Genomic DNA, 19,222 nt, shown 5'->3' on the forward strand with positions numbered 1-19,222 from the left:
ATAAATAACTATTTGATTTTATATGTTGTTTTCTATCTAGCTGGCAGACCAGTTCTGTAATGCCATCGGTGTCTTGCAGCAGTGTGCTCCTCCTGCATCATTTACAAATATCCAAACTGCCATAAACAAAGATCAGCCATCTAATCCAACTGAAGGTGAGACCTAGTGTGTTTGGATATCCAGAGCATGCTTTGTTTCAAAAATAAGTTATTGCGATTGAGTCTCTGTAGCCATGCTTGAGTCCTGTCTCACCCTGCAAACGCTGACCTAAATTGGTCATCACCTGTCCTAATACATACCTATGTGATTTGGTGTCAAATTTCTTGATTACACTGTTGTAAAGTGTCTAGGTATTAATGAATATTTTAAATTATATTGTTAAGATGGGTGTCATGGACCGGAAGCAGGTTTAATTTAAACAGTGGATAAAAGCAAATTGCTGCAGATGCTGGAATCTGAAACTAAAAGACGTTTGGTACACGACATTGGTAAAGCTACACTTGGAATACTGTGTGCAATTCTGGTCACCCTATAATAGAAAGGATATTATTAAACTAGAAAGAGTGCAGAAAGAAATTTACTAGGATGCTACTGGGTCTAGATGGATTGACTTATAAGGAGAGGCTGATTTTTTTCCCTGGAACGTAGGAGGCTGAGGATGACCTTGTAGAGGCCTATAAAATAATAGACAAGGTAGATAGTCAATATCTTTTCCCAAAGATAGGGGAGTCTAAGACTAGGTGGCATAGGTTTAAGGTGAGAGGGAGGGATACAAAAGTGGCCAGAGGCACAATTCTTTCACACACAGGGTGGTGAGTGTCTGAAACAAGGCGGGTACAATTTTATCTTTTAAAAAGCATGTAGATAGTTACATGGGTACGATGGGTATAGAGGGATATGGGCCAACTGTGAGCAATTGGGATTAGCTTAGGGGTTTTTAAAAAAGAAGGGTGATGTGAACAAGTTGGGTTGACTCTAAAATGCTGGAAAATCTCAGCAGGTCTGGCAACGTCTGTAAGAGGAGAAAAGAGCTGGCGTTTTGAGTCCAAACAAAGGGTCGTCTGGACTCGAAACGTCAGCTCTTTTCTCTCCTTACACTTGCTGCCAGACCTACTGAGATTCTCTTAATTTAAACACGTCTGATTTCTTCTCTCTATCCACCTGTCTGTAACCAGAATGGTGTTTGGATTCTGATTGTCCACTTTACGCTCATAGCATATTTCCCTACCCTCAGTTTTGGCATGATCTAGTTATAGCAATAACCCCACAGCAAAATTGAGATTGTGTAAACTCAGAAGGTTAGTTTTTTGCCAACACTCAAAAGTGAGAGGATGGTCACAACTTGGCCTTCTTTCCACTCCTGCAATAAAAGAGGAGAATAGGAATAGATTTACAGGGCAAAGAATTATTGTTTCACATGAATCCTGAATCAAAATCCAATAGTGTATTCCTCCATAGAGTTGGTAGGTTGAAATAATACGTGTTTCCAATAGAAATGGCGTCGAGGGTGGGATAGGCAAGTAGAGGTAAATTAGTCTCGTAGGCAATGTTATAGGAGTTCAGAAGTTCCGTTAAAAACATTGTAGATGAGGTAGGGCTGGAGACCGGCAATCAGACCTGGACAGAGCCCTTGTTCCGTGCTACTGCTTGCTAGGTGGAAGATGGCAGACTGTCTTGCAATTCAGCAAGACAGTATAGCTAGTTCTCTCACCTGCTGATGTCTCATCACTCTCTCCTCTTCCTTTTGGCTTTGATAATCTATATTCCTTTGTCTGGGCTTCTGAGTTTGCTAATGTTACAGCATTAACTAGTTAAAAGGAGGTTTTAGGGTCTGTTTGTTCTAGCAGATTAGGAGACTCCAGTGGCCAGGCCTTTGTATAATTTTCTCTGAATATGGTCTTTGCAGTCCACGTGGTCATTAGTGTCCCTTCAGGGGTAGCGAGATGTCAGCTTCTCCGATACGACCAGTAAGTTCATTTTGTTCAGGGCTGCAGACAGACATAACATCTGCCCTTTAGAAGTACTTGTTCAGTTTTTATAATTTTAAAAATCAGCCAGAAGAGTGTATATTAGTAATCAGATAGCCCGGATTTAAGGTAATCAGCAAAAGCATCAGAGAGAAGGTGACCTTTTTGAAACTCAGTGAATTGCTATGACCTGGAATGTATTACAGAAAAGGTGCTGGTTAAAGGGAAAACATTTACAGGGTTAGGGATGTAGTATAGGATGGTTAAACAAATTGGATAATTCTATCAAAGAACCAACACAGGCATGAAAGGCCAAATGACATCCTGCTGCATTGCAAGATTCTATGTAAAGGGCTGCCACACTCCTTTCTCATTGTGTCCTCACTGGCCTGGTACTTTTCCCCACAGAGTATGCACAGCTTTTTGCGGCATTGATTGCACGGACTGCGAAAGACATTGATGTGCTAGTTGACTCATTGCCGAGTGAAGAATCAACAGCAGCATTGCAGGTAAGAGTGGAAGCCACGTGTGAAATTCTGTCTTTGAGAGCTGCACTGATAGTGGAGCAGCGATAGTGTTTGTGGGGACAACACGTTTGCCAAATTCTGGCAAGGGATTTGTGCACACCTGTTGTAGGTTCTGAAGTAGGCAGTTCTTTTGCAAAGTTACCAGGTATTTACAGGACATTCATTCCAGCTGGTCACTGTTGCTGTTTGTGTTTCACAGGAGCCTCTTCCCATTGTCCTTCATCCTACCCTATTAACAAATCCTTCTATTCCTTTCTTCCTTGTGCTTATCTAACTTCCCCTTAAACATATATCTGATATTCGTCCCAAATAGTCCCTGTGGTAGCGAGTTGCTCACCAATCTCTGGATAAAGAAGTTTCTTCTGAGTTCCCTATTGGATTGAGTACAGAAGGTCTTGTATTTGTGTCCTGAAAACTTTTCCTTATCAAAGTCACATTTTGACTGTTGGTGAACGATGCCTCCTCATCCTTCCTATCCGGAGCTCCTGGCGCAGTTGACCGCAGCATCCTTCTGCAGTCCTTGTTCTGTGTTCTGCAGTCCAATGGAACAGCATTCCATTCTTATCTATTGGAACATCCTCAAATCCGCCCCCTGCCCCCAGGTCTCACCATTTCTTCTCCTCCCCCTCCCCGTCCCCCTCCCCGCCTCTACACAACCCTGGTCTCACCATTTCACGCAGTGGATTGTGTCCTATTTCTGTAACATCCTCTAGTCTGAGGTTTTGAAAACTGTGTTTCTCCAATTCTGACCACTAGACCATCACCAGTTGTAATCACAGAACTGGCTGTACCTTCATCTGTCAAGGCTGTAAGCCCTGAAACTCCCTTCCTCGTTTTCCCCCCTCCTCGGCTTCTCTACATTTGTCTTCCTCTGCAAATAAACTTTTGGTCATTTCCTTAATTGGCTTGGTAATGCTCCCGTGAAGTGCTTTGTGAGGTTTCCCTGTATTACAGGTGCTGTACAGATGCATGTTGTTGCATCCACTATGTTCTGAAGGTTAAGAAAATTGCTGTATAACCCTGATCAAAATATGATTCTTTCCTGATTAGCCTTAGTGGAATTGTTTTTTTGAGGTATCATAGAATCATAGAACCCTACAGTGCAGAAAGAGGCCCTTCAGCCCATCGAGTCTGCACTGAACACAATCCCACCCAGGCCCTACCCCCATATTCCTATATTATACCCACTAATTCCTCTAATCTACGCATCCCTGGATAGTAAGGGGCAATTTCTTAGCACGGCCAATCAACCTGACCCGCACATCTTTGGACTGTGGGAGGAAACCGGAGGAAACCCACGCAGACACGAGAAGGATGTGCAAACTCCACACAGTGACCCGAGCCGGGAATCGAACACAGGACCCTAGAGCTGTAAAGCAGCAGTGCTAACCACTGTGCTACTGTGCCGCCCTTACCTTCCGTATCTTCCCTGAGTGAGAGTGTGGCCCTGAAAGGAAAGTGATGTCATGCAGGAGCAGGGCCCATGATTGTGGGTTGTGCCCTTACATATGGACCAGTGCTCCAGGTTCAGATCCAATGCCAGAACTTGTTGGCCACAGAAGGTGTGTTTGCAACGTGGTTCCAAGGGCTGATCGGCTTCAGATTCCTTCCATCAGTTCCCCATTATTTCCAAAAGTGGAAAAAAAGAATTCTATGAAGGTGCATTTAAATGAAAAGGCCCATGATATTCATCGCCGTAGGCTTCACAGCCTGTGGTTTGTGCCTCAGCAATGACTCTCGGAGAGGCGTGAATCAGGCTCAACCCTGGACGCTGTTGTAACTGGGTCACCCTCCTAGTGACAGCTTTCAGAGTGGTTTCCACATTGACTTGGATGATTGATGCATCAGCAAAGAATATGGAAAGCAAATGTTTTGTGTTCATTTGTTGCATAATTTGCATTTAGTGCAAGATAATGTAAAGATAGTTTAATCTGCTGAATATTTTGATGCAGCAAATATTGAGATTTCATACACAAAATGTGATTTTATTTTTAAAACTTTTTTGGGGGGCACTTTTGCTGTGAAAACGTCAGATACCAAGAGGTTAATGATTGTAAAGGGCATAGATGCAGTGGTTTGGTGGATAGGTAGAAAGTGTCAAATGTGAGACCACCCACACGCGCTTGCTTTGGTCGTGGCAGTTGAAAAGGTACATCCTGTTTTGTAAGAATTCAGCGCTGCGGTTCAGATGTGCAATGCAATGTTTGATTGCGACGACAAACAGAATCTCGTCTGATGGGGAATTTTTTATCTCTCTCTCTCTCTCTCTTTCTCTCACGCACGTGCCATGCGTTCTGTCCCATCCTTCATCTGTTCATTAACATAGAAAAGTAATGGTGCAGAAGAGACCATTCAGCCCATTGTCTGCTCTGGCCAAAAAAAATAAAGAAACTAGCTGCTCGTTTTAATCTAATTTTCCAGCACCTTGTCCATAGTCTTGCAGGTTCCAGCAGATCCAGGAATCTTATAAATGAGTTGAGCATTGCTGTCTCGACCACCAATATAAGGCAGGTTCGATTCCTGGCTTGGGTCATTGTCTGTGTGGAGTTCTCCCTGTGCCTGTGTGGATTTCCTTCGGATGCTCCAGTTTCCTCCCACAGTCCGAAAGACCTGCTGGTTAGGTGTTTGGCCATGCTAAATTCTCCATCTGTGTGCCTGAACAGGTGTCAGAGTGTGGCAACTAGGGGATTTTCACAGTAACTTTATTGCAGTGTTAATATAAGCCTACTTTTGACACTAATAAACTTTAAACTTTTAAACTTAGGCAGTGGATTCCATCTAGATGGAAAAGCTTTTCCTTGTGTCTCCTCTAATCCTTATACCAGCCTCCTTAAACCTATGCCCCTGGTAATTAACCCCTCAGTTTTGGGAAACAAGTCTTTCCTGTCCAGGCCCCTCATATTTTTGTATACCTCAATTAGGTTACCTCTTCATCCCTTCTGTTCTAAGGAAAATAATCTTGGCCTATCCAGGTGGTGGTGTAGTGTCATTGTCACTTGGACTAGAAATCCAGAGATCTTGGGTAACACTCTGGGCACCCTGGTTCAAATCCTGCCAAGGCAGATGGTGAAGTTTGGAATTAAAAGTCTAAGGATAAACCATGACCAATTTGTCTCTTTGTGAAATCTGCCATCCTTACTTGGTCTGGCCTAATTGTGACTCCAAACCCACAGCAAGGTGGTTGATACTGAAATAGCCTTTAGAACAATTAGAGATGGATAAGAAAATGCTGGCCCAGTCGGTGAAGCCCAGATCCCATGAATAACTTCAAAAAAGCTCTTTCCTCAAACCTGCAATTTTCAAACCCTGCCGACGAACATTCTCGTAAATCACCTCTGCACACTGTCCAGAGCAGTTCTCTTTTTTGAAATGTGATCAGAATTGTACACAAAACTCTAGCTGTGGCCGAACATGCATTTTATATAATTCCATCGTTACATCCCACTTTTCTATTCAGCACCTTGCCCAATAAGGAAAGCATTCCAGATGCTTTCTTTACCACCTTGTCCACGTATCCTGCCACCTTTACGAATCTGTAAACATGCACTCCACGATCACTCACTTCCTCAATCCCGTTTATTGACTATACCCTTGCTTGGTTTGCCCTCGCACTTTTCCAGATTTGCCACTCCACTATCCAATGAACCAAACCATTAATTTCATTCTGACATTGATAGCTGTCCTCTTCACTATCAACTACACAACTAATTTTTGTGTCCTCTGCAAATTTCCCAATCATGTCTCCCACATTTAAATCTAAATCATTAATGTATACAACAAATAGCAAAAGTTACAACTTGTTGCCCTTTGGAACATCACTGAAGCTGTTTTACAAAAACATCCATCAGCCTTTGTTTCCTGCCACTGAGCCAATTCTGGATCCAACTTGCCACTTTTCTGTGTATCCCATGAGTTCTCGCTTTTCTGACCAGTCTACAATGCAGATCCTTGCCATCTCTCATACTGCACACCCCCCACCCCACCATTCCTTTACCCTACTCCACCCTCAATAAGGTAGGAGACTTAGGGGTGATCTTATAGAGGTCTACAAAATAATGAGGGGCACAGAACAGCTAGATAGTCAATATCTTTTCCCAAAGATAGGGAAGTCTAAAACTAGAGGGCATAGGTTTAAGGTGTGAGGGGAGAGATACAAAAAGGCGCAGGGACAATTTTTCCACACAAAGGGTGGTGAGTGTCTGGAACAAGCTGCCAGAGGTAGAAGCGGGTACAATTTTGTCTTTGAAAAAGCATTTCGACAGTTACATGGGTAAGATAGGTATAGAGAGATATGGGCCAGGTGTGGGTAATTGGGACTAGCTTAGTGGTTTTAAAAAAAGGGCAGCATGGACAAGTTGGGCCGAAGGGCCTGTTCCCCTGCTGTAAACCTCTGACTATACGCCTCCCTGAAATCCATGACGTTTTTGGAAAGCTATCCGCCATTCTTTTATTTTACGTAGGGCACCATCAAGTGGTTCTTTCTGTGCCAGGTCTGAAGTGGGCATTGTTTTGTAGATCTGTGCCAGTGCTGAGCCGAGTCTGCTGCTACAGCTTTGCAAGCAGTCCCTGGGCTGGAGAAAGTGCCCGGCTTGTAGCTAGAGCAGTGTGTGAAGAGCATGGTGACTGCCTAACCATTTGATTCAAATTCACAGTATTTGGGAAAAAAAAGGAAAGCGTGCAAGTTCTATTTCTTGATTTGCCAACGTGCAGTTAAACAAAACTGCTGTGAGTTAACTAGTTGCAATAAAAGAACAGACACTGAAAGCAAGTGGCAGTCCTTACTGAAATGAGAGAAGAGTAGATTAGCTTTGTGGAGTACTGAACATGTTTTGCAATGTGCATGCTTGTTAACTGCTAAAAATGATTTTTCAGTCCAGTGTTAGTAAATGTTGCTGGGTCAAACGTGAAACTGAACCTACGTGGTACATCTCAAATTATCTGCAGTTGACATTGTGACGACAAGTGACAGTGAGTCACAGAACCGGAAAGTAAATGGCGTAATACTCAAGACAGATTAGTTAGTTAGGGAACTGAATCCCAATTTGCTCCCATTTAATAAGATTGATGCAATCACTTAGTTTTCTCCAGTATTTCTGTTTGGAAAGGTTCTAACTATCAAAAAGACAAAATAGACTGGGGTTCTCTTCTCTAGAAAAACAACAGACGGAGGGGTGAGAGCTGATGTTTCAAGTCCAGGTGACCCTTTGTCATCAGAACTCAAAACATCAGCTCTTTTCTCTCCTTACAGATACTGCCAGACCTGTTGAGATTTTCCAGCATTTTCTCTTTTGGTTTCAGTTCCACCGTCTGGAAATTTGCTTTTAACAGAGCGAGGGTTGACTGATTAGAGATCTTCAAAACATGGAAGAGTTTAACAGAGTGAGAGTGAGGGTGATGTTTCCACTTGAGTGGGAGACCAGAACTAGTGACCGTATATATAAGTCAGTAATCCAAGAGAGAATTCGAAAGAATCTACGTCACTCATAGAGTACATCTGTTCTCAATGTTTTCTGTTCTTTTTACTCGTATCTCAAGTATTTTGATTTATTTTTTGGCTCTCACTGAGCTGTAAAGTCACAGTATTTGTTTTGACATCTTTGCACTTTCTCCCTGTAAGTGTCACTTAGGGTAATGATGTATGTACAGCTGTGCAAAACATTTCCAGTAGCGGGAAGCATGTGGGTAACTTCAGTTTTATAGTAATTGGGGTTAAATATATGGTTGTGTTATGGAGAAAGAACAGAAGGAAAATGTAATTGGGAGAAAACTGGGAAAGGACAATTCTGGTTTTGGGTAGAAGGAGATTGATGGTAACAGATGGAGGATGTTGAGGATTGTAAACTCAGTGTAAAAGTTAAACCCAGTTGGCAACAGCAGAGGGAGTTGTCCCTATTTTGTTTGTGTTTTCTGCTGGTTTTCTTCAGTCACTGACTGAATCAGTGGTTGTCTGAAATAGCAAGAGAGTGAAGCCAAACCTTTAACTGGTAGTTGAGTTTGTTGCTTTGTGCCTTGCCATAACCTGACCAGACCACTGCATGGTGCTGCTTTCCTGCAAACCATTCGTCCTCTGAACACACAAGGACGTCTTGGCAAGGGAATGAGAGGATGTAAAGTTGCTGCAGAGTATATCCGAGTGCGAATAGGAGGGGGAATTCCACATTTCAAGGAACATGTTTATAAGTAATTTAAAAGTTACAGAATTTAAATTCAAGTTGCAATGAACAGGTTACACTTGATGAGGAAAGGCTAAAGGGACTCTTTTAGCATTTTTAATGTTTTTTTTCAAAAAAAAAGAAAAGGCTGAGTGATGGCTTGTCAAAGGCCTTTAGAATTATGGAAGGATTTGCAGGGGTAGCTGTAGAGAAAATCTTTCTACTTGCAGTGGGGGTCAATGGGTGCTATTCGGATTGGCGGTTGGTGACTAGTGGAGTGCCTCAGGGGCCGGTGCTGGGGCATCAGCTATTTACCATTTATATAGATGATCTGGAGGAGGGAACCGAGTGTAAGATGTCGAAATTTGCTGATGACACCAAGATTGGTGGAACGGCAAATTGTGCGGAGGGTGTGGAAAGTCTGCACAGGGATCTAGATAGGCTGGGCGAATGGGCCAGGAACTGGCAAATGGAATTTAATGTTGGCAAGTGTGAAGTTGTCCACTTTGGTAGGAAGGACTACTACTTACATGGCGAAAAACTGCAGCATGCTACGGTGCAGAGGGACCTCGGGGTCCTTGTGCATGAGTCGCAAAAACCCAGCCTGCAGGTGCAGCAGGTGGTCAGGAAGGCGAATGGGATGCTGGCCTTCATAGCGAGGGGGATTGAATATAAAAGTAAGGATGTCTTGCTGCAACTGTACAGGGCACTGGTGAGGCCGCAGCTGGAGTACTGTGTGCAGTTTTGGTCGCCGCAGTTACGCAAGGATATTTTGGCCTTGGAGGGAGTGCAGAGGAGGTTCACTAGGCTGATACCGGAATTGAGGGGGTTGAGCTATGAGGAGAGGCTGAATAAACTAGGCTTGTACTCGTTAGAGTTTAGAAGAATGAGGGGCGATCTCATTGAGACATATAAGATGTTGAATGGGATGGATAGGATAGAGGTGGAGAGGCTCTTCCTGCTCAGAAAAGACAGTAGGACTAGGGGGCACAGCCTCAAGATAAAAGGGGGGTGGTTTAGAACGGAGTTGAGGAGGAACTTCTTCACTCAAAGGATGGTGAATCTCTGGAATTCTCTGCCCGTTGAAGTGGCGGAGGCTGCCTCGCTCAATATTTTTAAGACGCGGGTAGATAGGTTTTTGATAGGCAAGGGGATTAAGGGTTATGGGGAGAAGGCGGGAATGTGGAACTGAGCCACTTCAGATCAGCCATGATCTTATTGAATGGCGGGGCAGGCTCGAAGGGCTAGATGGCCTACTCCTGCTCCTATTTCTTATGTTCTTATGTTGCGGAGTTGAGAAAACCGGGAAAGGTGGTCATTAATAAATCCAGTGGGGAATTCAGAAGAAATTTCTTTACCCAGAGAATAGTGAAAATCTGGACCTCACTTCCACAGAGAGTGGACAAATTGTAAAGTGCAGAAATATTTGCACCATGACCTGTTTGGTTGAATTGTACAAGCCAAAGTTGCACCCAGTTGTTCAGTGAATGGTTCAAAGATCCTGTGCCAGTAACTGAAGAGAAACAGGATGCTCTCCCGCCTGGTTCTCAAGCTTTACTGAAGATCCACACTGGCTCCCGGTGCACCTCAGTGCAGGATGCGGAGCTTTGCTGTTTTGGAATGGCCCCTGTGATTGTCTATCAGTTACTGTGCCCCAGTTGTAATTCATTGCATTATGTGCTCACCATGTTATATCTGACATTCCTTCCTGAATGACTGCCAGCAGAAAAAAGCAAATGAGCTGAACTGGTGTTTATAGAACATAGAACCCTACAGTGCAGAAATGGGCCCTTCGGCCCATTGAGTCTGCACTGAGCACAATCCCACCCAGGCCCTGTCCCCATATCACTACACATTTATCTGCTAATCTCTCTAACTTACACATCCCAGGACACTAAGGGGCAATTTTAGCATGGCCAATCAACCTAACCCGCACATCTTTGGACTGTGGGAGGAAACCGGAGCACCTGGAGGAAACCCACGCAGACACAAGGAGAATGTGCAAACTCCACACAGACAGTGACCCAAGCTGGGAATCGAACCCAGGTCCCTGGAGCTGTGAAGCAGCAGTGCTAACCACTGCTACCATGCCACCCATTCTGGGACCTTGGTGTGAACAAAATCAGTGACCTGTACCTACGTGCTCACTGTCTGTTACTGCATTTCAGAAGTGGCCTGTGTATTTCTGGAGCTGCTTTAAGTTCTTCAGGTCTGACAGCATGTGGAGAGAGAAACAGAGTTAAAGTTTTGTGTCCAGTATGACTCCCCTCCTTCAGAACGCTTGCGAAGTGAAGTCATATTTGACTCTCTAAATAAACAAAAATACTGAAGTTTTTATTTCACATTTCCAGCATCTGCAATATTTCATTTTATGTGATAAATTCTGTCTTAGCAATGAGCTAGCCTTGTAATTATCACTTAAACTGATTCATTTAGAGTCTAGCAATATCACTAATATTTACCTATTTGCCATGGAAACTGCAAATAACTTTCCTGTTAAATAGTTTGGCTAACAGGGCAATCTATGCTGTTATATTTTCCTAAGTGACACACCTCACAGTACCACAACATGGGAAACTCAAATCTGTTTCATATCCTTCATAGTGCTCTCGTGCTTGAGGCAATTAAAAATGCATCTAAATTTATTCTGCAGAGCTTGGTAAATGATTGTGCCTTTAAAAGGAACCAGTTTTATCATACCTTGTAGAAATTAACTTCTGCCTTGTCCTTGAGCCATAGAGGTTTACCGCATGGAAACAGGCCCAACTTGTCACTTTTTTTTTAAAAACCCTAAGCTAATCCTAATTGCCTGCATTTGGCCCATATCCCTCGATAACAACTTACCCATGTAACTGTCTAAATGATTTTTAAAAGACAAAATTGTACCCGCCTCTACTACTACCTCTTGGCAGCTTGTTCCAGATACTTACCACCCTTTGTGTAAAAAAAAAAGTTGCCCCTCTAGACACTTTTGTATCTCTCCCCTCTCACCTTAAACTTGTGCCCTCTAGTTTTAGACTCCCCTACCTTTGGGGAAATATGTTGACTATGTAGTTGATCTGTGTCCCTCATTATTTTATGGACCTCTATAAGATCACCCCTCAGCCTCTACGCTCCAGAGAAAAAAGTCCCAGTTTATCCAGCCTCTCCTTATAACTCAAACCATTAAATTCTGGTTGGCATCCTAGTAAATCTTTTCCGCACTCTTTCTAGTTTAATAATATCCTTTCTATAATAGGGTGACCAGAATTGCATACTGTATTCCAAGTGTGGCCTTACCAATATCTTGTACAACTTCAACAAGACATCTTAACTCCTGTATTCAATGTTCTGACCAAGGAAGCCAAGCATGTCGAATGCCGTTGTTTGAAATAGTTTTAAATTCCTGTTTGTGCAGAGAGTGTGGATAATTATAATTACTAACCCGTCAGGGAGCATGGAGTTTCCAAGATTTAAAAATTGATCTCCAGGTCATAGCTGCAAGAAACCCAGGTGAACAATCATGACTTTTTTTAAAATTCTCATTGAAGCCTTGAAATCCAAAATGAGTATTTTAAAATTGCGGTGTTCCTGGATTCAGGACTCATATAGGTCTGTGATCACAGGATTATGGGGTGGCACAATGATTAGCACTACTGCCTCACAGCACCAGGGACCCGGTTCAATTCCCGGCTTGTGTCACTGTGTGTGGAGTTTGCATGTTCTCCCCATGTCTGCATGGGTTTCCTCTGTGCGCTCCGGTTTCCCCCCTCAGTCCAAAGATATGCAGGTTAGGTTGATTGGCCATGCTAAAATTGACCCTCGTGTCAGCGGGATTAGCAGGGTAGATGTGTGGGGCTATGGGAATAGGGTCGGGGTGGGATTGTGGTTGGTACAGACTCGATGGGCTGAATGGCCTTCTGTGCTGGAGGGATTCTATAAATGAAGAAGACCTGTTCTGAATTAGGATATGGTTTAAAGTTTATTTATTAGTGTCACAAGTAGGTTTACATTAACACTGCGATGAAGTGTTTTCATAGTAACGTCATTGCAGTGTAAGCCTACTTGTGACACTAATAAATAAACTTAAAAACAAGTTACTGTGAAAATCCCCTAGTCACCACACTAAGTGGTACACTGACAGAGAATTTAGCATGGCCAATGCACCTAACCAGCACGTCATTTGGTTTGTAGGAGGAAACTGGAGCACCAGGAAGAAACCCATGCAAACCCAGGGAGAACATGCAGATTCCACACAGAAAGTGACCCAACTGTGAATCAAATCCAGGTCCTGGTGCTGTGAGGCAGCAGTGCTAACCGCTGTGCCACCCACAGTCTGGGCAGTTTTGATACCCCTTGTATAAAAGATGCAAAATGGAAGGCTGGCTATGAGAGCAAATTGTGCAAGGAAATACCTCGGAAGATTAGTTGTCTTCAATATGAGCTGGTTATAGAATGAGAATTGAGGTTGGCTGCCCAGGCCTAATGTTCTTTATCTGTAAATCCAAAACCGAACACATGCAAACAGCGCTTTTTATTTTCCACCTCATTGATGTTTAGCACGGGTAGACCCTGGCTTGAGTCGACATGGCCCTAACCAGCATGGACTTCACTGATTGCCCCTGATATTTAGCATGGGGAGTCCCTGACCTGAGCCAACATGACCCAAACCTCTGTGAAACTCGCCAATTTGGTGAATGTAGATTGGGGGCACAGATTGGTTGGTAGGACGGCTGAGGAACAGTGGAGGATTTTTAAGGAGATCTTTTTCGGTACTCAGTAGAAATATATTCCGATGGTAAAGAAGGACTAACCAGCCGTGGTTATCGAAGGAAATAAAGGAGAGTATTAAATTAAAAGCTGATGCGTTCAGAGCAGCTAAAAATGGTGGGCGATTAGAAGATTGGGAAAGATCTAAAAAACAACAAAGAATGACTAAGAAAGTGATAAAGAAAGGAAAGACAGTATGAAGCTAAACTAGCTCTAAATATAAAAAATGATAGTAAAAGTTTTTACAAATATATAAAGAGGAGGAGACTGGCTAGAGTGAATGTTGGACCCTTGGAGGATGAGGGAGGCGATTTAGCGGTGGGTGATGAGGAAACGGCTGAGGCTTTAAATTAGCTTTTTGTGTCGGTCTTCACGGAGGACGACACAAATAGCTTGCCAGATATTAAAGATAGGAGGATGGTAGGAGATGAGGTCCTTAATGTGATTACTGTCACTAAAGAGGTAGTGCTTGATAGGCTAACGGAACTGAAGGTAGACATGTCCCCAGGACCGGATGGAATGCATCCCAGGGTTCTGAAAGAAATGGCAGAGGTGATAGCGGATGCCTTAGTAATTACTTATCAAAATTTGCTGGACTCCGGTGAAGTGCAGGAAGATTGGAAAATGGCTAATGTTACGCTGCTGTTTAAAAAAGGTAGCAGACAAAAGGCAGAGAATTATAGGTCGGTTAGTTTAACATCCATAGTTGGAAAAATGCTAGAATCCGCCATCAAAGAAGAAATAGCAAGGCACTTAGAAAAGAATGGTTTGATAAAGCAGACGCAGCACGGATTTGTTAAGGGGAAGTCATGTTTAACGAATTTATTGGATTTCTATGAGGATGCGACTAGTGCGGTAGACAGAGGGGAACCGGTGGATGTGGTGTTTTTAGATTTCCAAAAGGTGTTTGATAAGGTGCCTCACAAAAGGTTGCTGCAAAAGGTTAGGGTGCACAGAGTTGGGGGTAAGGTGTTAGCATGGATAGAGGATTGGTTGTCTAATAGGAAGCAGAAAGTTGGAATCAGTGGGTGCTATTCTGGCTGGCAGTTGGTGACTAGTGGAGTGCCGCAGGGATCGGTGCTGCGGCCTCAACTGTTTACTATTTACATAGATGATCTGGAGGAGGGGGCTGAGTGTAGGGTAACGAAATTTGCTGATGACGCAATGATGAGTGGAAAAGCAAATTGCGTGGAAGGTGCGGAAAGTCTGCAGAGAGATCTGGATAGGCTGAGTGAGTGGACGAGGACCTGGCAGATGGAGTATAATGTTAGCAAATGTGAGGTTATCCACTTCGGCAGAAATAATAGTAGGAGGGATTATTATTTAAAAGTCGAAAAGCTGCAGCATGCTACGGTGCAGAGGAACCTGGGGGTCCTTGTGCACGAATCGCAAAAACCCAGTCTGCAGGTGCAGCAGGTGATCAAGAAGGTGAATGGAATGTTGGCCTTCATAGCGAGGGGGATAGAATATAAAAGCAGGGAGGACTTGCTGCAATTGTACAGGGTACTGGTGAGGCCGCAACTGGAGTACTGTGTGCAGTTTTGGTCACCGCATTTGCGGAAGGATATATTGGCCTTGGAGGGAGTGCGGAGAAGGTTCACTAGGCTGATACCGGAGATGAGGGGGTTAGCCTATGAGGAGAGGTTGAATAGACTGGGTCTGTACTCGGAGTTTAGAAGGATGGGGGGGGACCTTATAGAGACATATAAGATAATGAAGGGGATGGATAGGGTAGAGGTAGAGAGATTCTTCCCGCTTAGAAAAGATAGCAGAACTGGAGGGCACAGCCTCAAAATAAGGGGGGGGGGGGTGCAGTTTAGATCGGAGTTGAGGAGGAACTTCTTCACTCAAAGGGTGGTGAGTCTTTGGAATTCTCTGCCCATTGAAGTGGTGGAGGCTGCCTCGCTAAATATATTTAAGTCACGAGTAGATAGGTTTCTGATAGACAGGGGAATTAAGAGTTATGGGGAGAAAGCGGGAAAGTGGAACTGATCCACTTCAGATCAGCCATGATCTTATTGAATGGTGGGGCAGGCTCGAAGGGCTAGATGGCCTACTCCTGCTCCTATTCCTTATGTTCTTATGTTCAATTACATCTGACCCTTAGCGCAGGAAAGTCAAATTATTTGTCTGCACATTGGCACTCTGAACCTTCACTTACAGACAGGATTGCAGGTGGCATCATGGGTGGGAGCTTGTTTATTACTTGGAGCTGGTCGCCCAGTGCTGTGTTTTTCTTCAATCATTTTATTTACTTTGGGCGACAGCTAGTCTAGGCTTGGGCAATTATAGTGTAATTAGGCCTCGTGCTATATGCTGTATCTGAAACCCAAAATACAATCGGCCCCAAGGATTTGGGCAAACAGTTAATAAATTGCAAGCTCTGCTGCCATAAACAGATTAAGTATATAACCTTCCTTGCATAACATGAACCAGGCAAGAAAGTGTGAAAGTCAAAATGTTGCAATTTCCAGTGCTGTGTTATGGCAGCTATTAAGCAATTCACTTCCAGAGGGTGATGCTGAAGAAAGCGATTGCAATAAGAAACAAAGAAGGCAAGAACTTGCATTTACGTAGGAGATGTCACAGTCTGAGGATATCACCAATGAAGAGCTTGTGAAGGTCGTTGCTTTGTGATGTGGAAATGCAGCAAATAGCTTGTACAAAGTAAGATCCCAAAATGTCAGCTGAAGGACAGGTATTGGCACTGGGACAATTCCCCTAGTCTTCACTGTGTTCCATGGGTGTTTTTAATCATCACCAAAAGAGCCCCAGTGGCTTGCTATGTTTTAACAGTGAAACCTCTGTCTAGTAACGTGCAGTAGTCTGCACTAAAAATGTCTTGTGTTGGGTAAATGCATTGAGTGTATGGAATAACCCTGTTGTGTCTCCCAACTTCTAGGCTGCGAGCTTACGTCAGCTGGAAGAGGAGAACCATGAGGCTGCAGCCCTGCTGGAGGAGGTTGTTTACCGGGGTGACGTGCTGCTGGAGAAGATACAGAGCGCGTTAGCGGACATTGCCCAGTCACAGCTTGGGACCAGAAGCAACAGTCGCAGTCAGCATGTGCCCGAATCATAGCAGCAGCCAGTGCCCTGATCAGAAACTGATGGTGTGATCTACACTTCCTGTGGAAAAAGTAACTGCAGCTTTTATTTCATAGGCAGACGGGTAGAGGAAAAGGTTTTTGTAAGATGGGTAAAATGTCAGCACCAAAGTTAAAATTTATTCTTCCCAGGGGCTCAAAAAAAAACATTTTGGCTGTGTAAATTAATCTGGAGATACATTTCCAAGTCAGTAAATAAGAGTGTTCCTTCACTTCCTCATTCATCCCCTCCCCATCCCGCCTATTTTGGTCAGCATTCAGTTTTTTAAAAATTTAGGGATATGTTTTGGGATCTCCGTGATTGAAGGTGCGTCCCGTTCTTTGGGAATCTGGTTGCAAACGGATAAATTAAGCTCTTCCAAACAGTGTGGTCTTCTCTAATATTTAAAATTCTGAAACCTGCATCCCCAGTCTTGAGGCTAATTGGGTGACCTTTATCCTCGTGCTGTGTTACTGTCTTGGTTGTAAGCTCAGTATCGTGTTGGAATCCAAACATTAAGAGTGGTTGTGGCCATGTAATTATTAGCAGCTTGGAAGCTTCTGGGGAGAGTGAGATGTGTCTAAGGTAGATACCTCAGGATTGGCCTGGGATCTTCAGGAACTGAGGACCAATTTCCAGGACACTGCTGTGTGACCCTGAAGCATTATAGAAACATTGAAAAGGTAGGTTGGGGCAAAAAAAAGAGTATTGCTCTTTACCAGATACAAAAATATTGAAAATGGATGAACAAGGCTATTTGGCTGATAGTCAAACATGATCCAATTAGGTAATGAGTTCTTTTGCTTTTTAATTGGTGTAGGAAGACAGTGCGTTACACAGATGGATGTGTTGGTTGTCAAATGAAAGCTGCAGGAATACTCATAATCACAGTTGGCAACCCTACCCGAAGCTCAGTTTAATGGTTTTCATGAGCACAGATGGTGCTGCTGTGGGTGTATGGGGGGCTGTCACTACTGATATGAATCTACCCTCTGGACAATGCACAGGCAATGTAGTGCTTCGCTGAGGAGATGAGGGTGAGAACCCCATGCTTTTCCACATCCCCAGTGACCCCTGTTCTTGCGGCTGGCGAGAAGCAGATCCTGCTCCTGCTAAGGCAGCTGAGGATCTATGCCTTGCAAACACGGCTGTGTTAGCAGAACCCAGATGTTACTCTGTTACCAGTTCACCCTGATTGCATGCCTTGCATTGTCTTTAGAATGGACTTGCTGATTGAGTAGCTGAGCTTTGGTCTAATCAGGTTGTGGATATGCGTCAGACAGGAGTTGTTACATTCAGAACTGATGCGAGTCTGCTTTTGAACCTTATTCCCCTTCTCCTCCCACACTGTTAGCTCGTGGGGGAATCGTTCCAGCTGGGTTACATTGTGCCGATGATGCATCGGCTATATTCTGTGGTTGTACATTGTTGCAAAGCATTTGTGGCACCTTGACGTTTTGTTGAAAAGAATTCAAGTTAAAAAATTAAAGAACTTGCGTAATACGATAAATTATACTTGACATTTTTTTATGGGATGGTCATTGCGGCATCCAAATTCTTTGTTTTCACACATCAAGATATGTTTAACTCCTTAAGACAGTTAGTTTATGCATGACTCACAATACTACTGTGCCTATCTTTCTTTGTTCAGCTCCCAAGATCTTGGCAAAATGAGAGGGATTAGGCAGCATTGGCCATGTAAAAGATCAGGACCATTTTCCTCCTCCTGCTATCAGTTCTAGAACATTACAGTGCAGTACAGGCCCTTGGCCCTCGATGTTGCGCCGATCAGTGGAACCAATTTAATGACTCTCTAACCTAAACTATTCCAGTGTTATCTATATGCCTATCAAATGACCATTTGAACGCCCTTAAAGTTGTCGAGTCCACAACTACCCTATGAGCGGCACGGTCGCACAGTGGTTAGCACCAGAGGCTTGGATCACAGTCCCATGTTCTCCCTGTGTCTGCGTGGGTTTCCTCCCACATTCTGAAAGATGTTAGGCGCGGTCTGTGGCGATTAGGGGAATTTCATAGTAACTTCATTGCAGTGTTAACGTAAGCCTTACTTGTGCCTAATAAATATACTTTACAGTTTTGAACCTAACCTTCCTGCTTCCATACATCGGGTAGATTCAAGAGGAGTTTTCTAGAAGAAACTAATTCAGAAACGTATAAGTTATATTAAACCTGTATAGAACTTTTCTTAAAGTATACTCGGAATACTGTGCAAAGTTCTAATCTCCACTGTTGCAAAATGGATGTAGAATCACTGGAGAACATGCAAAATAAAATGATTCTCCCAGGCCCGAGAGGGTAGAACTAACAGGAAAAATAGACTATTTCTCGGCCTGATAGTAAGGTCGTGGTCTACAAAGACCCATAGACATCTTTCTCCATTAGAGGGAGACAACTGGTTATATGTAGCTTGAGGGACATCACTCCACAAGTATGGGAAAGGCAGCAGATCTCCACAGCATGAGATAGAGAATCTAGTGAACTGGTGCGGCAATAATAATCTCTCCCTCAATGTCAACAAAACAAAGGAGATTATCATCGACTTCAGGAAGCGTAAAGTAGAACATGCCCCTATCTACAACGATGGGGGCGAAGTAGAAAAGGTCGACAGCTTCAAGTTTTTAGGTGTTCTGAACTCCCCCACCCAATGCTGACACTGTAGTTAAGAAAGCCCACCAATGCCTTTCTCAGAAGACTAAAGAAATTTGGCATGTCAGCTACGATT

At 43.6% G+C, this 19,222-nt stretch overlaps 1 protein-coding gene across 3 annotated transcripts in view; it reads left to right on the forward strand.

The window, feature by feature from the left end:
• Positions 1 to 19,222, forward strand: part of med21 (mediator complex subunit 21) — a 67,933-nt gene that overhangs the window by 2,479 nt on the left and 46,232 nt on the right. For 2 of the 3 annotated variants that reach the window (XR_013886855.1, XR_013886856.1), the window contains exons 2-4: positions 41 to 155; positions 2,376 to 2,476; positions 16,298 to 16,532. Coding sequence is in view for 1 of the 3 variants with exons in the window: in XM_080191396.1 (XP_080047522.1) it covers positions 41 to 155; positions 2,376 to 2,476; positions 16,298 to 16,474 (393 nt within the window). In the remaining 2 variants the exon portion in view is untranslated. Of the gene's footprint in view, positions 1 to 40; positions 156 to 2,375; positions 2,477 to 16,297; positions 18,117 to 19,222 lie in introns of those variants that run through there. The other variant, XM_080191396.1, reaches the window with a different exon arrangement.

Source organism: Carcharhinus amblyrhynchos, chromosome 6 (assembly GCF_965287045.1).
Source record: "Carcharhinus amblyrhynchos chromosome 6, sCarAmb.v2.hapA, whole genome shotgun sequence".
Taxonomy (NCBI): domain Eukaryota; kingdom Metazoa; phylum Chordata; class Chondrichthyes; order Carcharhiniformes; family Carcharhinidae; genus Carcharhinus; species Carcharhinus amblyrhynchos.